Source organism: Pollicipes pollicipes, unplaced genomic scaffold, assembly GCF_011947565.3.
Source record: "Pollicipes pollicipes isolate AB1234 unplaced genomic scaffold, Ppol_2.1 Scaffold_4881;HRSCAF=5763_pilon_pilon_pilon, whole genome shotgun sequence".
Taxonomy (NCBI): Eukaryota; Metazoa; Arthropoda; class Thecostraca; order Pollicipedomorpha; family Pollicipedidae; genus Pollicipes; species Pollicipes pollicipes.
This window is the reverse complement of record NW_023596576.1, coordinates 4,393,196-4,418,321: the sequence shown is the minus strand read 5'-3', so window position 1 is coordinate 4,418,321 and position 25,126 is coordinate 4,393,196. Positions and strand designations below refer to the sequence as shown.

Here is a 25,126-nt window from a genome sequence, read left to right as displayed (position 1 = left end):
CGGCGTCGCCCGCTCCAGCGGCGTGTAGACGCCGGCGGCCCGGCACCCGCGGGACCTAAGATGGCGGCGCGCGGCGTCCACTCAGTCTCCACTGACCCGCAATGTGGAGCTGAAGAGGCTGGCCATCTGCAGGCGGACGCGGCGCGGCAGCGGCAGCCGGCCGGCCGCCTCCTCCGCCGCCAGCGCGTCCTTGATGCGCAGCCGGCAGAGCAGCTGCAGAGGCGCCACGCGGCGTCCGATCCACGCCACGTGCACCACAGGGCCCGTGGCCACGAACAGGCGCCGGTCGTTGTGGCCCCAGGTCAGCGCCGTAACGCCGCACTAGGGGCGGCAGAGGCGGCGTCAGCGGTGCGTGGCACTGCGGTGGCAGCGGCCAGGGCGGCGCAGCACAGGACACGAGGGAGCGCGCGGTGTGGTGGGAAACAGCGACATAAAAATAAGAAAGTGGCTTGAAGATTATGCTGGAGGATCCTTTTTAGATGACAAGCTTTGGTTTTATGACTCATTTTAGGCTAATGAATTGGAACTAAGCCTCTGGTCTGGAAAAACAAGCTTTGGCTGCAAGCTACCGTGTGAATCAACTAACGCAATACAGTGCGGTGTTCACTATTCTCTTGTTGGATTAATGTGACCGTCATGTCAACAACAGAGCTAGTCTGACGTGGCCTATGCAGCTACATGAAAGCGATCCTCTGCGGAAGAGGTGGTCTCACGCGGGACTATGTGGCAAAATACCACCAGTCGAGGACAGCAGCGGGTGTCTAGTGTGGGCCACGTGTCCACGCAATGTCAGCGGTAGTGACAACAATCTGCCAGAGTCGGCCTGATGGAGAATATAACTGTCAGCGCGTGTTAGGCCGGACCCCTGAGGCTGGACACCAGAGGTGGTCGCTGTCGCTGTCTCGGGGTCTGTCAGACGTTCGTCAGCTCCTATCTGGGGCAGCGGCAGTAGGTCGTCGTCGACGTCACTGTCGGGGTCGCTAGACGTTCGTCAGCTCTTGCGGGGCAGCGGTAGGTCGATGGTCGTCACTGTCGTTGTCGTGTCCGCTAGACGTTCGTCAACTCCTATGTGGGGCAGCGGTAGGTCGATGGTCGTCACTGTCGTTGTCGGTGTCCGCTAGACGTTCGTCAACTCCCATGTGGGCAGCGGTAGGTCGATGGTCGTCACTGTCGTTGTCGGTGTCCGCTAGACGTTCGTCAACTCCTATTGGGGCAGCGGTAGGTCGATGGCCGTCGCTGTCGCTGTCGGGGTCCGCTGGACGTTCATCAGCTGCGATGTAGGGTGCACGGTAGGTCGATTGCGTCGTCACTGTCGCTGTCGTGGTCCACCAGCGGTTCGTCAGCTCCTATCTGTGGACGGCGGTAGGTCGGTGGTGGTCACTGTCGCTGTCGGGGTCCACCAGCCGTTCGTCAGCTGCGATGTAGGGTGACGGTAGGTCGATGGTCGTCACTGTCGCTGTCGGGGTCCACCAGCCGTTCGTCAGCTCCTATCTGGGACGGCGGTAGGTCGATGGTCGTCAGTCTGCCCTGACTGGGATCCGAGTCGGTTGTGGTCTCCGTGCTCCCCGCTGGACCTGACTCGCGACTACACTGTGCACCGCCTACCGTCAATTGTGTTTGATGATGCTTGTCGCCGGTTCAGGTGCCATGTTGAAACAAATGGGTCCCAACTGAGCAAATATAAACCACGGTCATCTTTCTCTTTGTTGATAATGGAGTGGAAATTGGGCGAAGAGATATCCGTTAAAAACATAGCTGCTCTTAAAAAGCACGCTACATTTTCGCACGGAATGAAACTACTCGACGGTCCGGAATCCTTAAGATTATGAAGAGCACAGGACAACGTTTGTGGACGTGATGGAATTTACCAAGGCAGCTGAACGGTGCATCTGGTAATTCGCGTAACACGTTTGGCCATGGAGCCCTGCTGATTATGTCAGACCAACTGTCAGAAAATGCATCATTTTAACAGCACGGTGACACTTTTATCCAGTTTGGGACCGCTCTCTTCGCCAAAACCACACTCATTTACAGCGCTTGCGTATACACGACACCCGTTGCTTCCCATCAGCATCCGCAATAACAAACATACAATTGTAAACAACTCTTAACGGCACCATAAATAACGAACTCCAGAACAGTGGGTACCATGAGCAATTCACCGACCATTCCGTCTAAACATGATGTCGCAACCAGACAACGAAGCAGCCGTAAACTGATAGAGCGGCATCATGACGGACGGTTAGCTGGTACGAGGCGTCTAAATGAGCCTTCCTCATTTTTTGTTTTGCTTGCTTTAACTTTAAGGTTTGGTAATTGGTGACCAGTACCATGCCCTTGACAGTCTGATATCAAAGCCGCTAGCACGACACGTCACGCTACTAAAAAAAATACCACTGTATTTGGTCACGCAAGCGAATCAGGTAGCAACAATGAACGCGGTCAGATGCCCATAACGCAATTGTGGGGCAATGCGCTGTTCTTCGGCATGCGAGAAGCGACTTAATGGGTAAGGCAATCCCGCTTGAACAAATTACGTTAAGTACGCCATCGTAATCAGTTGAGCGAGAATCCAAGTATATTTCTTTTGGTCCTAGTGTAACGTTACTTCCAGTTTTTTTTTAGCCCTGACGTAGGAATTACAGCAGAACAGGAATCAATGTTGTGTATTGTGATGTGTGTATTGTGATGTTGTGTATTGTGATGTTGTGTATTGTGATGTTGTGTATTGTGATGTTGTGTATTGTGATGTTGTGTATTGTGATGTTGTGTATTGTGGTGTTGTGTATTGTGATGTTGTGTATTGTGATGTTGTGTATTGTGATGTTGTGTATTGTGATGTTGTGTATTGTGATGTTGTATATTGTGATGTTGTGTATTGTGATGTTGTGTATTGTGATGTTGTGTATTGTGATGTTGTAGCCATTAAGTGTACTGTAATGCCGTTATGATAAAGAGCGGCGATCTGAGCCTCTACAATGGATACTCACAGCGTCGTAGGGTAGTCTGCTGGTGTAACGCAGCTCGCCCTGGCCCGTGTAGAAGTGCACCATGTTGGTGTGCACGCCCGGCATGCTGTCGGCGCCGATGCTGTGGCCTGCCACGGCCAGCAGCTCGCCGCTGTTGCACCACTCCATCTTGACCCCGAGGAGGCCTGCGGGGCGAGAGGCGAGACTGGCGGCTCTCCGTCTAACACACCGGCCGGCAGGACGCCGAGCGACCGAGCACCTGACACCCAGCTCACGGGGCGCGCCTCGAGCACGCACGGGATCGGCGCCGAGCGACCGAGCACCTGACACCCAGCTCACGGGGCGCGCCTCGAGCACCCACCGGATCGGCGCCAAGCGACCGAGCACCTGACACCCAGCTCACGGTGCGCGCCTCGCGCACGCACGGGATCGGCGCCGAGCGCGTCGGATTAGGCGGAGGGTGGTCCCGGGCGCGTGATGTGCGGGCTGTGGATGGGCGTCTCTCGGTATGTCCAGGCGCCACCGGTCGAGCACGGTGTCGCCTTCCCTATGATCTCGGCGAGGAGCTTTCGGTACGACCATTATGAGCGACGGTGACGCAAGTGCGGTGTTTCTGGCGCGACAGGCGCGGGCTCTGACGTCACGCATCCGTCGCATCCCGGGTGCCTCGGTCACGTGTGTCGACAGGAACCGCACGCCGGTCTGTTCGCTTTGGTCCCGATTGTCGATTGAAATCGATGTCCTCAAGCTGATCCAAGAACTGATGGATTGACGGCATCAGTAAGTGGTTAAAGACCACAACTGCGGCTCCGGGAATCCGAACGCCCCCTTTCACGCCTGTCAGACAGCACAGATGACGAAACGCACCAGATAGCCATCGGCGTCTCAAAGAACACGCGAGTAGCGGAGCGGGAGGGGGCAGCGTAGGAACGACAAAGTTGTGCCCACTTCACCTGGTATAGTCGAAGGCGAAGGGGCGGGGAGGGTCGGGACCATTGCCAAACCCGACTTCAGACGTCACTAGGCTTCGGCAACTGGATTAGTCTCATCGGCTGTTTGCCTAGTACGCGGTCATTCGGAGATTAATGTAAATGATCAAAGCGATGCGTTCAGAACTGAATGAGCTGGGTTGAGCCTCCCAAAGACACGTGATTAGTTTTCTCCTTTACAACTCAGCGTTGCGTGAAAATTTTTGCTGTGAGCGATGGAAATAGCTATCTTATGGTAGTTATTTTCGAAGCGAACGATACCATCGCGTTAAAAATGAAATATCTTATCTAACGGTTGTGGTGGTAGCAAACAAGTTTGGAACTAGCTGTCGGCGTTGAGGAAATATTTGACTTCATGCAAAATTATTCACGTGACGGTCGTCAGTGACGTCACATTTACACCGTACTTCATAAAAATAAAAATAACCTATAATAGAAAGGATGTGAAGGATTACAGGTTATATGATACATAAAATGCGGCTAACGTGAAATGTGCAAGCTTTTCTTGCGCAACAGCTTTAGTAAACCATAGTTAAATCATCATCAGTCGACAAATGAAAAAATCAGAGAATGACATATCACACCAATGACAGCGAAGTATCAAGAATGTATGCACCCAAACGAAGGCTGTAGTCTCCTGTTCAGCTAACACGCGCCCAGGTGACTGGTTCGATACTCGGGGGTCAGTCGGAGCAATTTGACCCCCTGCTATCTCCATAACTAAAAGAGTGAGAGACACCAAAGCCACAGAGTAATTTGGCTAGGACATTACTCGCTTGTGACAAATCTGGGGTTCATTAGTCATGGCCTCTGTGTCAAATAAGGTCAAATATAGTCGAAATCCATATTGTTGTCCAAAGTGTCGCCGGACCTTCTAACGCAACCGCCTTGAACCTAGATACCTGTTCTAGGCAAAGGTCAGGTAGTGTTTGTTTTAGGTTGGTGACCTTGTTAGGCCCTTAGAAGGTCAATGGGACTAAAAACCTACGAGATTGTTCTGGTTTTTAAATTGAATAAACGTCAAGGATTACGTTAGGCGGTACGTGCGTCGAATAAGATATTAATCTAGGTCAATTTAGGATGGATGCCTATTATGACCTTCCAGAAGTCCAAGGAAGACGTCTGTCGCGGTCTTCGTGATCAAGAAATTCGAAAAAAACAAAAGCTACCACAAATAGCAAACTCCCCAGCCGAAAAAAAGAACTGGTGTCGCTCTCGGTCTGACTTTCATACCCGGTCCGTGATCAATGCACCTTTTCGTAATCCTAAATTCAAATGTCTAGCTGTCTAAAAAAGTATCTCAGAGATGTATGGTTTCCTTTAACACCCCGCTGTTGCATCAGGCTGGACGATTCCCGAGAAATTGTCTTTGCCTCCGTCGAGCTTGGCCCAATACTCATCAGCTCTTCCTAAAAAGTCAGCACTCGGCGTTTGGTGCACTCGCTCTGCAAAGAGCCAGTTGTTTTCATCGGTGCCACCTATACCCATTTAAACATTTGTGTTGCCGTCATAACTGTATTACGCAATCGGTCTTCCGTATTTTTAAAAACAAAGAAATTAATCCAATCCTTTTGAATGGATGGGTTTCTGGGATCAGAGCTGACGCTAAAAAGTGTTTTTTGGATAAGCCCCGAGCCCCACCATCCGATCGCACAATTCCAGGCCAACGGCAAAATTTGGTGACGACAGTTTAACGTGACGTAATACTCGGCACTGTCTGTCGTGTCCTCTGACGTCACCAGACTTTTAGGGTGGCCGCTGCCACCGGCCACAAGCCATACTTGTCTAGGCCAAATGCCAAGCGCCTAAAGCAGCTCTTACCCACGCTGCCGCCGTTGGGTGGATCGGAAGGCAAGCACTCTAGCCAACTGTGCCATCGGGACGGACCATTTGTAAACCATTTGTGGCACGTCCTACACGTAGTCCTGAACACACAGGATCGGATTAACGACTGTCGGGCAAGCGCTCCGCCTTACTTTATTGCTGTACACCTTTCCTATTTTATCGAACATAAATCGTGGAGTTCACCTCCACATACCCACAAAGGCATTTGGTTCAACACACTTTCCTTATAATCACTCGGACCAAACCTTTTTGCGAAACCGCAGTGGTTATGAACTGGCTGTCCGCTCGCCACAGCTCGCTCGACTCTGCATACACAGCAGGGCCACGGCGCGGCTTCGCATACGAAGGGCCACGAGCCGACCCGCCAAAATAGTTCAGAACAGAACTGCCGTGCAATGCCGGTCGATGGTCCGCGGGTGGACTGCAGGGCGGCCGGCGCCAGCGCAGACAATCAGCCGTCCAATCCACAGCGGGACGGCTGGCGCGATTGCCATGTTCGGCGCCTGCCCGGGAGCCCTCATCGCCGATCCAGCGCCCGCGCTCGGCCTCCGAGGAGGTGTCGGCGGCGGCCGAACGTCGGCAGCGTGCGCCCGCAGTCGGACGCAGCCCTCAGGGCGGCGAGGCTTTGGCCGAAGACTTTAACACGGCACCATCTGGGAGTTTTTCGCGAAACGTGACCGCATAGACTGGGGACGACTTGGCTCCACCTCTGGACGGAAGTTATGGATGTGACCTTTATCAAGATTACGGTGTAATCTTCTTTGCCCGGAGATAATCTCACAAACGTCGTCTCGAGACTTGGCTTGAGCAACGTTACTTTGGTTATGCATGTTGGGAGTTAACTCTGTAGTCGTTGCAGTGAACACTGATGCCCGCCGGCAAGTTGTCTCTCATCGTTCCGCGAGGAGCGGATCGTCGCTTCGGGCAGCAACAGTAACAGCAACACTTCCCGCTTCGCCGCCTCTGCTTCAGGCAGCTCAGCACAGTATCGTGCACTGGGTGTTACGGCGTTAGAGGTTGAATAGACGGGATGTTCGCATTATTTGCACTATGTTTGTGATGTTTGATGTTCATGGCGAATAACCTTCTAACATTTTACTGGGCATGGGTGAGTCATACCCTTCTTCCTCGCCGCCTGTGTTCGGGCAGTCCAAAGTGTACTTCCGTGCATCGGGTGTTAGAATGTGGCAGCCGAGATGATTTCTCATTTCGACATATTTTTAGTGACAGCGCCTGCACATATTCAAAATATGCTCTGGATTCACGCGTCTTGATTTTTAAACGTAATTTTCCTTTCGGTGAATAAAACATAATGCATTTGGCTTGTATTCACATTTCAACACGTAGCACATCCATTGAAAAAACATTACACAAGAAACAGCTGTTTGCTGTTTCTTGTGTAATGTTTTTGCCATCTTAAATATCAATAGTTCTGTGTAAGCTTTAAATGGATTGGGTCTGTCAAAAAATACTTTTGAGTTCAACATGAAGAGGGTTGCGGCATGCTTTCACAATTCATATGGTATCTTTATTTTTTATCTGGTTGTTATCTTTATGCCATCAAAGTTCTGCTAGCTTTAGCCTTAAACTGCATGATAAGAAGTCTATGGTAAAACTTGATAAGCACCATTATTGGTACTTGCTTTCTATCATGTCAGCAGTATCTTTCTGTCATTGCATTGTCAAAACTTTCAAAGTGATTGCAACGTTTTCATGCTGAATGACAATTGAAGATTATGGTACTGCGTCTTGCACCACAGTTTCCACTTGAAAGCCAGGTTCACATAGTGATAGCCTCAATATGACCGCGTGTTAGTCCACAGGCTTACGACCGAAAAAGGCGCAAAGGTGGCAGCATATCGAACGGACCCTATATGCACCATAACCAGAGCATGCCACGCAATGGCATGACACTGCCACCTCCAAATCATTATGGCTTTCTTAACGGGTGGCCAACTGACCGCCAAATACAAGCCACACAGGCACAACATCCACGACGCAAGCTATGTATTGGCCATGTTATCCGACGCTCTTTCGGCCGAGTCGCCGGAACGACACAGAGGAAGAACCGTATGGATCTCTTACCTGTTCGAATAACGATTGGCGTGATGTCGTCGTAACTGGTCATCAGGTTGATGAGACCGTTCTCGAAGCTGACGGCCAGAACCAGCTGCCTCCCTGGAACAACAAATAAACTCAGTATTTTGTCAGCATGCAAAAAGTGCAAGCAACAATTTGCTCCACTAGTAGCACTGGTGCTACTCCATATAACTCATTGCTCGTTTATGTATTGACATCGCTTTTCCGACAAACGCTCGTGGCCGGGTTTAAATAGTCAACCGTTCTTTTTGACTGATAGCGGGGAGTAAAGCCAAGAAAATTATACTTATGGAGATAAGATGTTCCTCGCAGCTGGACTGAACAGCTTACATCCCTTGCACTCTACTAAAGGTCCAACGTCCATAAATCACGTTCATCAAAAACCTTATAAATGTGAAGCTTTTCATTTACATGCCTACATCCCTGTGTCTATCCTTTCTTTCGCCAGCCATTCTATTACGTCACGTTGTCGCCCAAAATCGTCAGGATCACCACGCCTCGGCACAACTATCCTCATCAATCACGCCAGCGCCAGACAGCCCCGTTCCAGATCTCGTCAGCGCATGCTCGCCCACTCCTCTGCCTCCTCCTCGAACGACAGCCGTCCGCCGGCGGCGCGACCGCCGCGGCCGAGGAACGGTCGCGTCCCTGGCGGACCAGGGTCCCTCGCGCACATCGCTCGGTCGGTTATCGGCCAGGACCGCCGCGGCCGAGGGGCGGTGGCGTCCCTGGCGGACCAGGGTCCCTCGCGCACATCGCTCGGTCGGTTATCAGCCGGGACCGCCGCGGCCGAGGAGCGGTCGCGTCCCTGGCGGACCAGGGTCCCTCGCGCACATCGCTCGGTCGGTTATCGGCCGGGACCGCCGCGGCCGAGGAGCGGTCGCGTCCCAGGCGGACCAGGGTCCCTCGCGCACATCGCTCGGTCGGTTATCGGCCGGCGGAGCGACCGTCGCGGCCGAGGAGCAGTCGCGTCCCCCGGTGGACCAGGGTCCCTCGCGCACATCGCTCGGTCGGTTATCGGCCGGGACCGCCGCGGCCGAGTAGCGGTCGCGTCCCCGGTGGACCAGGGTCCCTCGCGCACATCGCTCGGTCGGATATCGGTCGAGACCGCCGCGGCCGAGTAGCGGTCGCGTCCCCGGTGGACCAGGGTTCCTCGCGCACATCGCTCGGTCGGTTATCGGCCGGCGGCGCGACCGCCGCGACCGAGGAGCGGTTGCGTCCCCGGCGGACCAGAGTCCCTCGCGCACATCGCTCGGTCGGTTATCGGCGGGGACCGCCGCGGCCAGAGGACCGGTCGCGTCCCTGGCGGACCAGGGTCCCTCGCGCACATCGCTCGGTCGGTTATCGGCCGGCGGTCCGCCACGGCGCGGCGCGGCGCTTTAGATGCGGCCGAGGCGCGTGTCTCACGAGCCGCTAAAATAGGGACGCGACGGCTGTGGAACGGCATCAGGGTGGCACATCAGGGCCTGGCGTCGGCCAGGCTCCTCCCCGGGTGGACACCAGGCCTCGGCGCGCGCTGACATCGCCCGGCCGCGGGACAAATCCGCCGCTGGCGGACCGGCACCGGCTGCCCGAGGCCTACAAAAGCCGGTTAATCCCTGGAGATGGCCCGGGAAGAATACGAATCGCTGGGAAACGGAGATATTTGAAATGATTTGAGGCTATCAGACGCTATAAAGAACCCGTCCACTTGCGGTAGCGGAAGCTGAATGCGCATCAGTAGGACGCCTCGAGCGGGCCGGGACGAACAATGTGACAACGGACGACGTGACGGTATGATAACGGGGTACGGGGTGCGAAGTGACGATATGATAACGAGGTACGGGGTGCGAAGTGACGGTATGATAACGGGGTACGGGGTGCGAAGTGACGGTATGATAACAGGGTACGGGGTGCGAAGTGACGGTATGATAACAGGGTACGGGGTGCGAAGTGACGGTATGATAACGGGGTACGGGGTGCGAAGTGACGGTGTGATAACGGGGTACGGGGTGCAAAGTGACGGCATGATAACGGGGTACGGGGTGCGAAGTGACGGTATGATAACGGGGTACGGGGTGCGAAGTGAGAGTGGTCAATGTGGACGGTACGTCCGTCTACACCGCGCAGTTCTCTTCGCGTTTCGATCTGCACCAGTTGCCAGGATCAGATGCGGATCTGTGTACACGTCCCCAACGAGGGCGGCTCCCTGGTCTGCGTTCGAGAGTGGGCCGCTGGCTCCACGCATCGACCGATGGTTTCGCTGGCATGATTGCCGTTCGTTCCACAGTAAACATGCATCGGTCTTGTGTCGCGGCAGCTGCGTATCATCTAGATCGGGATCTGGTTTCCACTAGCGCTGCGCAGCTTTTCGCAATAGGGCCATTTTATGTATTCCACCGTTATCAAATGGAAAGTCAAGAGTTTGTTCAGCTCACAACGTTGCAGATTATCCTAGCAAGGCACATTGCAATGTGACGGAAAGCGAATACGCATGCATAGGCGCGAACAAAACGTTCATTTTGATGTAACTACAAGGACTTTTGTGCGGCGAACAACATCTTGTCATGGTAATAATATTCTGTCCAGCACTTGTCTCTCATGAAGACTAAATATGCTCGATTTTGAAACCGTGTTCGTCTGACGTTCCTTGGTTAAGCCATTTCACTGCTTCGCTGTAACTGCTACACACATTGCAACAACTCTGTAGGGGTTGCGTTAAAGGACAAGGCTGCAGAAGAGCGCTGAATAAATGACGGCATTTGTGCCCTCTTGCGTTCTGTTCATGGTGTGTGTCTGTGTGGTGGGGGGGGGGGGGGGGGAGGACCAAGTTCACGCTTTGTTGCCACCATGCAACCATTGCTCTCGAACACATTTTAAACAGCTCCAACGGCCAACAAACATCTTTACTACTTCGGACTCATGTCATATTGTGTCACAGCAGGTTACGCATTATATATCCTATTTGAGTATTTAGTCCGTATCGTCCGAAAACGTGTGATATGCTGCCGTGGATACGTCGCAGGGACGCGGGTTTCGTTCCACCTTTACCAAGAAAAGATTCCCAGATCGACTCTCAAAATGACACGTGTTTCAATCCATCTGAAACTAGCAGTTTGTCAATGCGTTGACTAAGAGTTTCCCCTGCGCTGTGACATGCGTTGGGCCTGGGTTTCGGGCAGGGGCGCGGCCGTTCCACTCGAGTGGAATGAAGCGGATAATAGGACGGCGAGGCCCCGTGTACCAGGCACACTCACCCATCGATTTGACTACTAAGTCACGCGGTCCCGGGACGACATCGGCTGGCCGTTTAAAGTTGTTTTGAGAGATGCAGCACGAGGTGCGCAGGAGGCGTCTGGCTGGACAGGGGCTGATGACGTCAGTGGAACAGTGGTCTTACGGCCGCTGAAGGGGTGACAGGGGCCTGTTGGGAGGTGCATTTTTACTTACGTAATGCCTTGCATAGTCCTCGGTTTAACAATATGTGATGTTGGGCCTGTTATCAACACATGCAATTTAAAATCCAAAAGTGTTTCTCTATTGTGTCCTTAGTGGTTTGACTCGAGACAGCCTGTTACAACTGTGGCGTTGGTCACGCTTCCTGGTCGAACAACCGCGTTTCTCTGAGTTGGTCGGTGTTGAGCTGGAGTTACTGATATGTGGACGGAATTTCGGCTACCCTTTCCCGAGATTTCGAGTCTCTTAATGCTCCGGTTGCGGAATCCTCACAGTCCTCACAACCGAATATAAACCACCAGATGTATGGCACCCGCCCGAGCGCACGTGATGTATGGCACCCGCCCGAGCGCACGTGATATATGGCACCAGCCCGAGCGCACGTGATATGCCGCGTGACGAGCAGCAAGGTCAATGGCGTTGTCTCATATTTTCTTAGTTCACGTTGGCTTTCTGTTTCCATAATACGGACTCAGTCGCTGTTCGAGCTTTGGGAGTTTCTCGAAATTTGTGAATTTCCTTTTCGATATCAAATGAATGGTGCACGTCTGAACGCAAAGTCCAGGACGCGGCGGCACGACGCTTCTGAAAACTGGCCCAAATCTAACTGCTTGTAAGTCCCATTTAATCGAGCATTTCACTATTTGAAACCCCGTCATTCAAACACACTTACTCGATCTACAAATCTAATGTTAATAAATCAGTTGATAAACTCACGCCATCTTTTGTGTGGAAAACCGCAATGCTGGAAGGACATCGCACATATTGCACAGCATTCGAGTAATAAATAAGATTGAACAATGCAAGGGGGATTCATCTTCAGTCGTATCATTGCTAGAGGTTTGTCGGTTGCTGATGATTTGATCATAAGAGGCGTGTGTTTTACATGTGCGCGTGGCGTATATCCATTTTTATGCGGTGACGAACGGAGCAACTGAGATTGATATCTGCGTCAGGCTATCTCCGGACCACTGCAGCCTTGTCCAGATAGAGATCTTTACACACACAGACGCTTCCGCTCTCATGGAGGAAGAGGTGCGACGCAGGCGTCATCAGACATCTCGCCATTCATGTATACAAGGATAACATGGAGCCGCACGGCGAGACGCGGAGCGCACAACAGCCCACCCGGGGGCTTATTGATTTTTCACGGTGCACCTTCGTGGCGTCACAGCTACATGGTCGCCACTGTGCAGCAGGCCATACACTTCCGTTTCCATTTGAGCTAGCTTATGACCAGGAAGCATACAAATCAATGGCGGTAAGAAACACATGCTGTCCCGGGCTGCAGTAAAGATGGGTTAGGGAACGGGCTGATGCAGACAGGACGGTTGTGTAACGCTGCACCGCCAACTGCGCCACGATCAAGCCCCACTTCCGTCATTTTGCGGGAGGCAACACACTTTCCTTCCCATTTTATCTGAAATATGACCTTTGGACACGAAAATGAATCCCGGCGAAAAGGGACACACTCATGTTCAACGCGGCATCAAAACATGGCGCCGGGTAAAGATGCTGAGACTGACGGAACGATCCGCTGACGCTCGATTCTCGACAACGGAGTCTTGGAATTCCGATTATCACGATACGATAAGACAAGTCCGATGCGAGACATATCTTAGGCTTTTTCCAACGCAGAAACCTCAAACCTCGCCAAAGTACATTTGACGTCGCTTCTTTTTCACTCGAGTATGTCACTAGATATTGGCCGGGGCTTGAAGCGTTCGAAGGTAACAAGACAACGCATTGGAAGACCTGCCAGGAATGCAGACCGGAGAACAGGCCCTGATACCCGCACTCCTCCAGTCCTGCTCCGCGAAAAGTTCAATGCAGCACTCACGGCAGGCTGCGCACCGAAGACACGCTCACCTTCACCACTGTCCATGTATTTTAACATCCCCAGTGCTAGCCGTAAGCGCAGGTGAGCTGAGGACAGGGAAATGACACAACGACGGAGGGCCGCCAATATGGGGACCAATTAAGTATTTCCCTGGTCAGGCAGCTCCCGCAAACAAGGTAGCAGCTACCATTAGCAAACACCATTACTGATCCGTACCGGCTCCTACCGGGCATTAGCGGGGGCGGCAAGGGCGGGGGCCGCTGGCACCAGGTAAAGGTAAATGACGTCTGGTGCTACCCGCCGACCACGACCAGGCAGGGGCGGAGCAAGGAGCACACGGAGGAGGAGCAGAGCGGAGACACTGGGGACCAGGTGTGGACTATCTCGGAGTGGAATCGTCTGTGGGCGGGGACGAAGCATGGAACATAGGAGAGAGTGCGGAGCGCAAGCTGCTCTTGAATACGGGCGATTCCGTAACAACGCTCAGCTTTTGTTAAAGCGTCTATCGACAGTCATGTCCTAGTTCAATATAAGACAGTTGCTCGTAATTTCCCGATTCATGTGGTGTCTTTTCCCAAAAGAGAACATTTCATGTTATAATAATGGTGCAAACTTTTTGTCCCTACCATGCGTCCAGTGAGAAACCAGTTCCACTTGGTGATGGTTTTATTATGGCATCTTTCTGGGCCATAGCGGTACGGTCCAAGATAAAACACAAAAGTTGTAGCATTTCTGGTGTGCAAGATCCGTGTGGTTGATCAATTACTGTTAGCAATCAAGTTGCATTCCCGTGTAATGAAAATTTGTACCCATCTTGATGTCCAGCAAGTGTCAACGTTAAATCTCAGGTAGCGAGGCATACTGAGCCGACGAGACCAGTGAGTTTGTCAAGGTTCCACTTCCCCAGAGGACGCCTTGCAGTTCCGTTCAGCACGCCCCCTAGCAGCTCCGCCGCCACAGCGCGACGGCGGCGGACAGGCGGAGAGCCATGGCCGCGGCCAGACACTGCGCGGGCTTCGTGACCGTCTCCTGCATCGAGCGCCACCAATCGGGGGGCCTGGGCGACGGCGGAGGAGACGGCCGGCCCGACCACAGCGTTGCGGCCGCCAGGTAGCAGGCGTCCGGCCGCCGGCGACAGGGGAAGTCAGCGCCGGATCGATACGCGTGCCGGGCAGCCGACCGGCCCGTCAGCCAACCGCCGGGTCCGGACCGGGAGCGGGGTCTGGTGTGAGCGGGCTCCGGTCACTGATCGGGAGCGGGGTCTGGTGTGAGCAGGACTCCGGTTATAGTGGCCGAGAGCGGGGTCTGGTGTGAGCGGGCTCCGGTCGCTGATCGGGAACGGGGTCTGGTGTGAGCAGGACTCTGGTTATAGTGGCCGGGAGCGGGGTCTGGTGTGAGCGGGCTCCGGTCGCTGATCGGGAGCGGGGTCTGGTGTGAGCAGGACTCCGGTTATATTGGCCGGGAGCGGGGTCTGGTGTGAGCTGGGCTCCGGTCGCTGATCGGGAACGGGGTCTGGTGTGAGCAGGACTCCGGTTATATTGGCCGAGAGCGGGGTCTGGTGTGAGCTACACTGATCGGGAGCGGGGTCTGGTGTGGGCGGGCTCTGGTCACTGATCGGGAACGGGGTCTGGTGTGAGCAGGACTCTGGTTATAGTGGCCGGGAGCGGGGTCTGGTGTGAGCTACACTGATCGGGAGCGGGGTCTGGTGTGAGCGGGCTCCGGTTGCACAGACCGGGAGCCAGATCTAGCGTGAGCGGGAGCCCCACCTTCTCGAGCCGGGAGACTCCTGACAAGAGGCTCTGGTATGAGCGGGAGCAGGCGCGGGCTCCGACTGCTCCAAACTTCGACTACAGATACCTACAGCGAGGTCTGGCACCGCACGGATCGGGTAACAAGAGGGCCATGGGAGGACGGCCATGGTTAGAAGTGAGCGAGGCTTCCCCTGGAGTATTTAGGCACTCGCCCAGGTCTCTGGGATCGATCAGGGTGCTGTCTGGCAATAAAATGTTGTTGTAGCCATGTAGCCATGCTGCTGTAGGATGCGCGGAGTGGAACTACGAAGGCACATTGCTAATAATTGCTGTGATAGCAAGAGAGGTTTTAAAAGCGGGGTTTGATATCCGGACTGATTTGATATTGCTTTGGATGTTGATTCAAACCAGCCGCTTCACGCGCAAAGTTCCCCTAGGCCTTGATCTCCTGTTGGACCCATGCTGGTTTTGTATGCTTATGTGGTCTGCATCTCCACATATTTTTGCCCGACTGAACAGCCATGCATCACTGTTGAGCGTCGCCTGACATTCGACGGCCTCTGGCTTATAGCAGTCCCAGGTGAGAGCAACAAGCATTTCAATGTTGTATTTAAACGAATTTGAGTGGGGTGCTCGGCAGGAGAAACAAAGCACGTTAAATCACCCCAAGCTATCTAGAAATATGTTGCACACCGATTTTCCTCGGTATGACGCATTCGGAGCATAACAGCTGAGATTTATGGCCCTCATCATAGTCAGCAGCGGCAGCGATTTGCCGCCGCGACGAACTCACGTTTTCCCTGGCCGGTGACGGCCTCGTCGCGCTCTTCCATTTTGAACTTTTCACAGTTCCAGCCCATCTCCACGACGGGGACGCCCTCCAACAGCGCGACGCTGGACACCATCGCGCCGTGCACGTCCATCACCACCAGCTGACCGGTCAGAGAGCCGAAGAACACCTGAAAACCACGGCAGGCGCGTCAGACACAGGTGCGCCGTGATACTCGTGAGTCAACCTCACTTGCCTTGTCTGATTGATGCCATGCCCGCCCGCGGTCGGGCGTTCCCTTTATGCTCAATGTACGCTGGGTACAGCTGATACACTGGAAGACCAAGATATACTGCACGTCGGCATTTTTGAATATCCGAATTCCCTACTCGCAACACTCGACTAAATGAAACAAGTTTCGTCAATGAACGACTGTGACCTGTGCGTGGGTACGCTCGACAGGTCGCACTTGTTCAGCTTGGCATGAAATCCGTGAGTCGTAACTGCAATGTATGGATCACATTTGATCTCCAAACATCGCTCAATGTCGCGCGAGTTCGCTGCGAACAGCTTTATCGTGATATCCCCACCGTTAGGATTTCTCAGTTCTTTGGCATTTATGATTGGTGGTCCTCATTCCCAGCTCCTCAAAGGTGTTCATTTCACGGACAGCCATTGGCCTAATTAACAAAGTTTTGTCGTTTCCAGATTCGTAATGTGCTCACTCCCTGTCTGCCATGGCGTTGAACCTTTGTGAAAAGCGGTTTTATGAAACGTTTCGTATCCATGCGAAGAACTTCGGGTAGCAAATCACCGGCGGAATGCATTTTCCCTTCGAATGTTACCTTGCCAGCCATGAGTGTGGATCAAAGAGTGAAAGTGATTGGGTGAGTCATGTGTATAGACCGTACACTAATGTCGGCATCAGCAAATGGATTTTGCATGTGGTTTCAAAAGACCAAAACTGAACAAATTGATGTGCATTTGAACGGCACAAAACGAAGTCTTGAAGAGATGTGGCAACATTTTTCACACCACACGGCCATATTCCCGTGAGTAGCCTGACTGGCAGTGCCGTAACGCTGACCTGCTGGTCGTCGGGCGTCCAGGTGCCACCCCGTGAGTGGCCTGCCTGGCGGCGCCGTAACACTGACCTGCTGGTCGTCGGGCGTCCAGGTGCCGCACACCGTAACACTGACCTGCTGGTCGTCGGGCGTCCAGGTGCCACTCCCGTGAGTGGCCTGCCTGGCGGCGCCGTAACACTGACCTGCTGGTCGTCGGGCGTCCAGGTGCCGCTCCGTGAGTGGCCTGCCTGGCGGCGCCGTAACACTGACCTGCTGGTCGTCGGGGTCCAGGTGCCGCACACCGTAACACTGACCTGCTGGTCGTCGGGCGTCCAGGTGCCGCTCCGTGAGTGACATGACTGGCGGCGCCGTAACACTGACCTGCTGGTCGTCGGGAGTCCAGGTGCCGCACACGATGTTGCTGCTCAGGCGCAGGTTGGAGGACCAGTAGCGCTGTCCAGCCACCGAGCCCACCAGCACGAAGCCATCCTGTGACAGAGGGCATTGCCGCTGAGCAGCTGCCGCCGCCCGCGCGTCGACAACGGTGGCGTCGAGCCTCCACCGCCGCACCGGCGGCGCTGCTCACGTCGAGGGGGACAGGCGCACACGCGGCGCCGCACGCGCTACACGCTACACCCAGCGCCCACCGGCTGCAATGGGCCGGTTCTCAGACTCGGATAGGAATGATCATCCGTTGCGTCCCCCTCGCCTGTGCGACGTCTGGCTGGAGTAACTGGACCATTGCGGCAGCGCGGCACACCGCCGCCGCCGGCTGACAGCGGCCATCAGACAGTCACCACCGCCGCCGGCTGACAGCGGCCATCAGGCAGTCACCGCCGCCGCCGGCTGACAGCGGCCATCAGACAGTCACCACCGTCGCCGGCTGACAGCGGCCATCAGACAGTCACTGCTGCCGGCCGACTGACAGCGGCCATCAGACAGTCACCGCCGCCGCCGGTTGAGCGCGGCCATCAGACAGCCACCGCCGCCGGTTGAGCGCGGCCATCAGACAGTCACCACCATTGCCGGCTGACAGCGGCCATCAGGCTTTCACCGCCGCCGCCGGTTGAGCGCGGCCATCAGACAGTCACTGCTGCCGGCTGACAGCGGCCATCAGACAGTCACCGCCGCCGCCGACTGACAGCGGCCATCAGACAGCCACCGCCGCCGCTGACTGACAGCGGCCATCAGACAGTCACCACCGTCGCCGGCTGACAGCGGCCATCAGGCAGTCGCCGCCGCCGCCGGCTGACAGCGGCCATCAGACAGCCACCGCCGCCGCCGGCTGACAGCGGCCATCAGACAGTCACCACCGCCGGCTGACAGCGGCCATCAGACAGCCACCACCGTCGCCGGCTGACAGCGGCCATCAGACAGTCACCGCCGCCGCCGGCTGACAGCGGCCATCAGACAGCCACCGCCGCCGCCGGCTGACAGCGGCCATCAGACAGCCACCGCCGCCGCCGGCTGACAGCGGCCATCAGACAGTTACCGCGGCCGCTGGCTGACGGCGGTGCTCCAGTGAGCGCGATGGATCGCGGCGCTCCCCGCGCTAGGCTCCGCCGCAGCCCCACCGGCCGAAGAGCCGGCGGAGCCACAACGGGAGTCTGAGAATCGCTCTGCTTGGGTCATCCAAGCGGACGTAATGAAAAACCTGTCCGAACGTCGATGCCTACAGGCTAATCTGGGGGCATCATGGAAGAAGATGGGGAGTCCCCCGGTCACCGCGCGGGGCTCGCCTTAAGCGGGATCCGCACCTGCACTGAGTGCGAGTGTCACTTCAACGCGACATACAGCTTAGGATCCCTTCACGTCTCTCCCAAATCAGTCCGAAGGACGTTGTCGCTTTACTTAAGCCCTAAAGCCCGTCTTTGTCGCCCAGGCTAGCACCCTCCGTCACGGACGCGGGGCTGCACCGCCCCCTCCCCTCCACCCCCTGGTAAGTGGCGTCGGCAGTCATTAGTCAGCGCCGGTCCCGCGGCACTCCCTCCCGGGATGTGACGTCACCAGATCGACTGTCGGCGGGACCGGCGGCGACGGGCCGCCGGTCGGTCTTGAGTGTGTGACGTCACTGTCAAGGTGGAAGTGCAACGTATATGGCTGCTATATGGTTCGCACGCGAGGGGCCTGTACAGTCTACAGACACCATACACGATTACAGACATTTCATAGGTATCGTAATTGCAGTACCAATGGATATAAAAAGTCCCTTAAGCTCGCAGAGTTTTTCAGCGTTCTGAGCCCAGAGTTCTTCTTCTGACAGCCATCGGCTTTTGACATGCCAGGAGCTGCTGTTAGCCGACTTTATTAAGGAAACATTGATTATATTATCAAACAACGTGAAGACACGCACAGGTTGAAACGGCAAGCATTAACAATACAACAACTTGCTTGAAAACTCCGCTTCACCGGTGCCGCCTGTCAAATTGAGGTGCTCTAACTATTCGCAAAAGAAGTCATAGGCTCGTAATATCCAAAAACTCGTCGAAGACACGAACAGCAGCAAAACCTTCGATTATTTCTCGATTTACCCTATGCCTCTCCCATTTCCAGTACGTCTAATAAAGCTCAGCCCCCGAAAACATATTCCCTTTCGGCTTTTTGTACGCAACGCACGATGCACGATTCGGTTAACGATTTGAAATGACCGGCCAAGGTGACCGAACAAAAATGTTGGCAAAACAGTCAGTCCAAAGAGATCACTCCACATGTTGGCGAGGCATGGGGAGACAGACTTGAGTCCTGGCAGCGGGTGCTAAATCGGATGGCTGCCTTCTGAGCCTTGAATGATGTTATGCTGGCTTGCAACGCCGAAGTATCATGTTGTGAACTTGATTATTCATGATCTGTGTGCTGACTACAAAGGCATGCAAAACTATGTTTGGAGCTTATAAGATTATGTACCACTTTGACAGTGAATCTTATGAATGGTAGCGATAAGCGTTACGGAGTCCGTTTGAAACCGAGCTGTATTTCAGTGTCTCAAAATAGGATCGCAATCAAAACACGAAACTATTCTCGAAGCATGTCCCTTTTGCATCATATCCCGACCTGTGCGCAGTTACATCCTTGCCGAACGGATCATCAACATTAAGTTGAAATGTCGCAAGCTAGCCCTCGACACGTGTGCATACATTGGAGGGTGCACACATACATCATGTGGTGGAGCGCGCAGGACGAATCATACGAACTGAACCCGGTTCATCGCTCGGGGCCGGGCGTGCAGCTCCATTCCGCCGGGGGGTTTCGATAGCCGGCAGGAGGGAGGTCGATCGATGCGGCGGCGGGTTCTGCGGATCAGCTGTGTCGACGCCCCGCGCTGACGGCCGGATCACCCTGCAGACCGAACCCGCCAGCACGAGCCAAAAATACGGCCCAACTCGACGGCCGTGGTGAACTGGTCCACCGGGACACATGAGGCCCGACAAGTTAGTCCAGGCTCAGAGCGCCGGGCTCGGAGCGGCCGGGCTCGTGTCGAATATGTCCGGGTTGTGATAATAAAACTTATCATCGACAGAGACTGTCGGGTTCAAGTCCCTAGCCAGAGTTGTTTCTTCACACGGCGTCGGACCGGATGACCCTGCCCAGCTACCCCAGACCGAGGGTGTACGCGCGCGGCTTGGCGAAGGCAATGGGCTCGATGCAGGAAGCTCTAGTATCCATGGTAACTAAAATGGTATCCCACCGCCAGTGCTCGATACCCCCGAGTGAGAGTGTCCCCTTTGATAAGCACTATATGAGGCCAGAGAGTTTCAAACTGCCAGAAGATAAGATTAACGCGAGCTCGGGTGGGGGATCAGTTCGACCCTGCCACTTCGAAGTTTACGCAGAATAATTCCTGAACAGCCCGGCGTAGCCACGTCAATCTTTGCATAGCTGTGGGCAAATCAATAGGGGATATTTTGATCATAAAAATGAGATGTACCTTGCAGGGTCGCTGAGCGATGGCAAGTCAAAGTCAGGCCGTAGCGGTCTGTGAAGGCAATTTCTAAGAAATCGCTCAAGCTGGTGCGACTGCGGAGTGTTAGGCGAAGCCATACATCTTTGAGATGGTTCCTTAGAAACTAAAATGATTGAACTCATAATTGAACACTGTTTTGAAAACATGCCGTCTGGCGTAATCCTTGACGCTTACTTAAATGCAAAAATTATAATAACCGCGAAATATTATGGTTATCATTATCTTCTAAAGGATGAAAAATCCCCTGGCCTGAAATTAACATCGGTGGCGTTTTGCTTAAAACAGACATCTACGTTCAAGGTGGTTGTATGAGGAGGTCTTGGGGACTTTGGATACCAATCTGGAGTTTGGCATTGCTTGACTTTATCTGACCCAAAGGTCGTAGCCTAGGAACCTTACATATTAACACAGGTCAATCCACACACAGGTCAATCCATCCCGTGAATTTGGTGTTTCTAGCCCTTTTGCTTTTTTTAGATCTCTGGAGACCAAATTGACCCCATATCGGAGCGAAGGGTACCGAGGGTAAAACCGACCTGCCATGTGCGTGTTCAGATTGGTGTTAAACAATACAGTCAAAAATAAAAAGGCCGCGAACAGGATAAAAGTATTAACTATGCCGTGACCATGACCACTGCCACCAAACAGAACATTTCTCGTAAAACGTATGCCTCAATGTTTGCTTGACAAATGCACTCAACTGATGCCGCCTGATGTATGGAAGGTCGGGCTTTTGAGCCCTTGAACGCAATTTGCCCCAAAGCAAGGCGCTGAACGCCTTTCTTGCCCAGATCGAGAAAGCTCTGATCAGTCTGCATTCGTATCGGACGATCGCATCGGCAAGCGCACCCGTCATCGCTTCGGTCCCGTCCCCGAAGCCGGGGCCACCGCCATCAGCCCAGCGCGCCGCTTCCTGAGAGGGACGCGGCGCGCGCGTGGAGCGCCCTCACGACATCCCGTGGCAGCTGTACTCTGGAGGTGGGTGGAAGCTCCACCCCCACTCGGGGCGGAGTGGATTGACGCGCTGAAATGGCGTCCACTGGGGACGGTGCCATTATCAGCGCGACTGTATGGATTGCCGATAATCCATAGCAATGATTGCCCTTTGTAACAGTGCAGCCCAGGAGGCGGCTGGGGCATCCAGTTCCCTCCAGCTTAAAGGCGTGCTGAATGCTGTCGGACTTGTTGCTTGCTGCCAAACAAAAGTGAATGTTCGAGCTTGATTGCCTGTGTTCCCGTGTAGTGCTCTCTTCATCCGTTTGTACCACAGGTATCTACGCACGTCAGTCACAGTGGAGTATCCGGCCAAATCATTTCAAAATGTTACTTGTAAAGAGGTCGGGGTTCATTGATATACGCCATAATATCAGCGACAATTATGTATTTTTTGCCACTGTTTATAACAACATGATACACATCGTTCAGACCATCAAGATGCTACTTTGCCTAAAAACAAAACAATTTTCTCCGTGAGGCCTAAGCCAGGTGTGAATCGGCAACACAAGGTGCGGCAATTTTGAATAGCATTGATGGGAAAATAGTTCCACAAAATATAAATTCGCGTCATCAGTTAGGAAGAGATCGACAGAGGGTAACCGTATCGTTTAGTTCACCCGGGATTCGGCGGCTTTTAGGTGATATTTACAGGATATTGAAAAGCTTTGTCTGAAGTTTTAGTTTTTTCTTTCGTAATTATTTTATAGCAATCTTGTGTGAGCAAACGAGTACGGAAGTTTGGAAACAGCTCCTTCACTTTAAGCGACTCGCTTCCATTTTTGTGCTGAGCGCTTCGCGACCCGAATTTCTTGCAGTTCCCATGAGGGTCACGTCTCAGGTTTGGCAGGCCCAATGTCAATTTGTGAGTACTCAGCTGGAAGTTGGATGGGTTCCAGCCTCCATCTGATTGTGATCTTAGTCCCCGAATGCGTCCCTGTGGGTGTGAGCGCAGTCGTGCAGCGCTGCCCGTTTGTCAGTTGACGCCCCGTTTAACGGCATTAGTACATCTAACAGCAGGATTAAGGGGGCGCCCAGGGCCGTACCTGGTAGCAGATGAGGGCCATCCGACCGTCGTGTGACCATGAGAAGTGAGTGACCGGCGTGCTGCGGTCGTTGATGAGCTCGATGCTCCAGCGGCCTTCGTACTTGATCCAGACGAAGATGATGCCCGAGCTGTCACACGTGGCTAGCTTCTGGTAGGGCTCGTTCCATCGCACCAGCACGATCTGGAGGGAGGGGAGACCTGTGTCATCAAAACTCTAACGGCAGGGAATGGGGCCAGACGGGGAGGGGAGGAGGCTCTTGTGCTGCGGACTGGCAATGCTTGCCGCTGGTTTGTGCGGAGAAGGCAGGACGTCACCACGGTATGACGTCGTCACGGAGGAGGCAGCATGTCACCATGGTGCATGGATACATGTTGGCCAATAACGTGGGGTGATGATTATAAATTGGTAAATCTTAACTTTGCAGCTGAAGAGCACACTGATAAAGACGTGATAGAGAGCGGCCTTGTATTGAAGTCAATACGCATTATTTTATATCATTTTCGGCCTGACTTATTGATCTTTCTCCGTGTGTTGAACTTCTGAGCATCTCTTTCCTCGAGGCCCGTCTCATAATTGTTCAATATATTTCAGTACTGTTACGATTTGCCGTCCCGGGCTCTTGGCTTGCAGTAGAAAAGCCGTTTTGTTCCCGGGTGAACGATGCATTCACAATGTCACACAGAATTGGTTGTTTTATTTTCCCATGTGAAGAAATGACCGTGCAATAACAGGGTGAAACATCAACCGACTACACCTGGTTGGAAACTATCGTCGTTTGAAGTAGTTTGTAGTATACCCAGGTTTATGGCTGGTTTTTACATGGCACATTTCCCTTGCGTTTACAATTAATAAAAGTGAAAAGCGTCGCCTTGTCAAGCTAACAGAGAAAGTGAACACCTACCAAGATCACTATCTAGCTGCTGCAGCACGCGTCCGTTACTACCTCTCCCCCGCCCTCTACCACCCTGCTGTCCGTATCGGTCATCCGCCAGTGTTCCCGCGCGCCGACGCCGGTCTGTTCCCTGCTCCAGCTGTACCGTTGGCTTGCTTTGTGTGCGCCGGTCGGCGGCGCTGTCCAGGCCGATGATGGATGCGGCGCCGAGCGGCCGGCTCCGCAGCCTCGGACCATCATTTCCCCATCAGCGCCGGCCACAGGCGGCCGGGCCGACCTCGATCATCTCTGGGTCGGGCGGGGCAGGCCGGGCGAGCAGGCACGCTGTGGCGGCTGGGTGGGAGTCTCTCTGGCATCCATGGGATAGTCTGGGTGATAGTCTGTGGGGATTGTCTGGGAAGGTCAGCTGAGGAGTCCGCGGTGCAAGGTCCGGGTGGGGAGTCAGTCTGCTGGAATCGGCTGGGGGCTGTCGCGGAAGACCATGCAATAATTCGGAGGGTCAAGCAAAGTCAGCTGAGCGGTAGTCTAGTCTTCCCTGCTTTACTTTATAGACCTTTCTGTCAGGAAAGGTCAAACTTTAGGACAGTCAGACAGCTGTACTCATTTCAACCCGTCGTGATTATGTACAGCGGTGGGGACCGCCTACGGCTTCGAACGTACGGAATAGTTTCACATCGAGCGTTCCGGCGGTATGCAGATGCGCCAGAAATTGCTCCGGCTGCCGGCTGGCACTGTTCGGAGCTCTGGGAAGCCGCGATCTGCCGCCTGCCGTGTGCACTGGACCGTGCATCGTGGCGGGAGCGTCAGCACCGGGCGCCGCGTCCGACCGAGCCCGCTCGCTCCACCGGCGGGCAATCAGAATGTTCGGGGAAACGGGCGATCCAAAGTATGCCAATGCTCCGCGTCACGTGTAATGTACCCGGGGGAGCTGCCGGAGCGTGCGGACTGATGTGATGTGCTTCGATGCTTCGGGCCAGGGATATTCCTTTTGCTTGTACCTGTTCCTATCGATCAAACGACATACGGTATAACAGTAAAACTAAGACAAGGAATTAGTGTCACCAGTGCGAAAATAATTTAGTCCTGTGAGTCGATGACGACCGAATTGGCATCTGCAGCATGGCCATAAACTGGATTTGATTCCATTGCATGTTAACTCTTGAGCCTAAGAGCGGACAAGAATAATAACATTAATTATTGTAACGGCATACGCAAGCGCGATAATAGAACTTCACTATAACAGAAGACGATGCTAAAAAGATAAATATCAAAAAGGTTTTGTTCTAAACAAATCCAAAGTTTTTTCGAGATATGATCAAATAAAATCATCATCTAATTTGTCCTTAAAATTATTAAAATAGAAAATGAACGTTGAATATGCTCAGTACAATAGTTTTAGATAAGTTGTATGGCTCTAGACATATTCTGACATATGGAAAGGCAGCTATTGTCGTCATTTATCTGAAGTG

At 53.8% G+C, this 25,126-nt stretch overlaps 1 protein-coding gene across 1 annotated transcript in view; it reads right to left on the bottom strand.

Annotated features, from left to right (window-relative positions):
• LOC119101821 (tubby-related protein 4) overlaps positions 1 to 25,126 on the bottom strand; it is a 66,549-nt gene that overhangs the window by 26,036 nt on the left and 15,387 nt on the right. Inside the window, exons 3-8 of the mRNA XM_037225248.1 lie at positions 22,763 to 22,945; positions 17,144 to 17,251; positions 15,723 to 15,888; positions 7,889 to 7,981; positions 2,991 to 3,154; positions 97 to 321 (exon numbers count right to left, since the gene is read on the bottom strand). Of these exons, the coding sequence (XP_037081143.1) occupies positions 97 to 321; positions 2,991 to 3,154; positions 7,889 to 7,981; positions 15,723 to 15,888; positions 17,144 to 17,251; positions 22,763 to 22,945 (939 nt within the window). The remainder of the gene's footprint in view (positions 1 to 96; positions 322 to 2,990; positions 3,155 to 7,888; positions 7,982 to 15,722; positions 15,889 to 17,143; positions 17,252 to 22,762; positions 22,946 to 25,126) is intronic.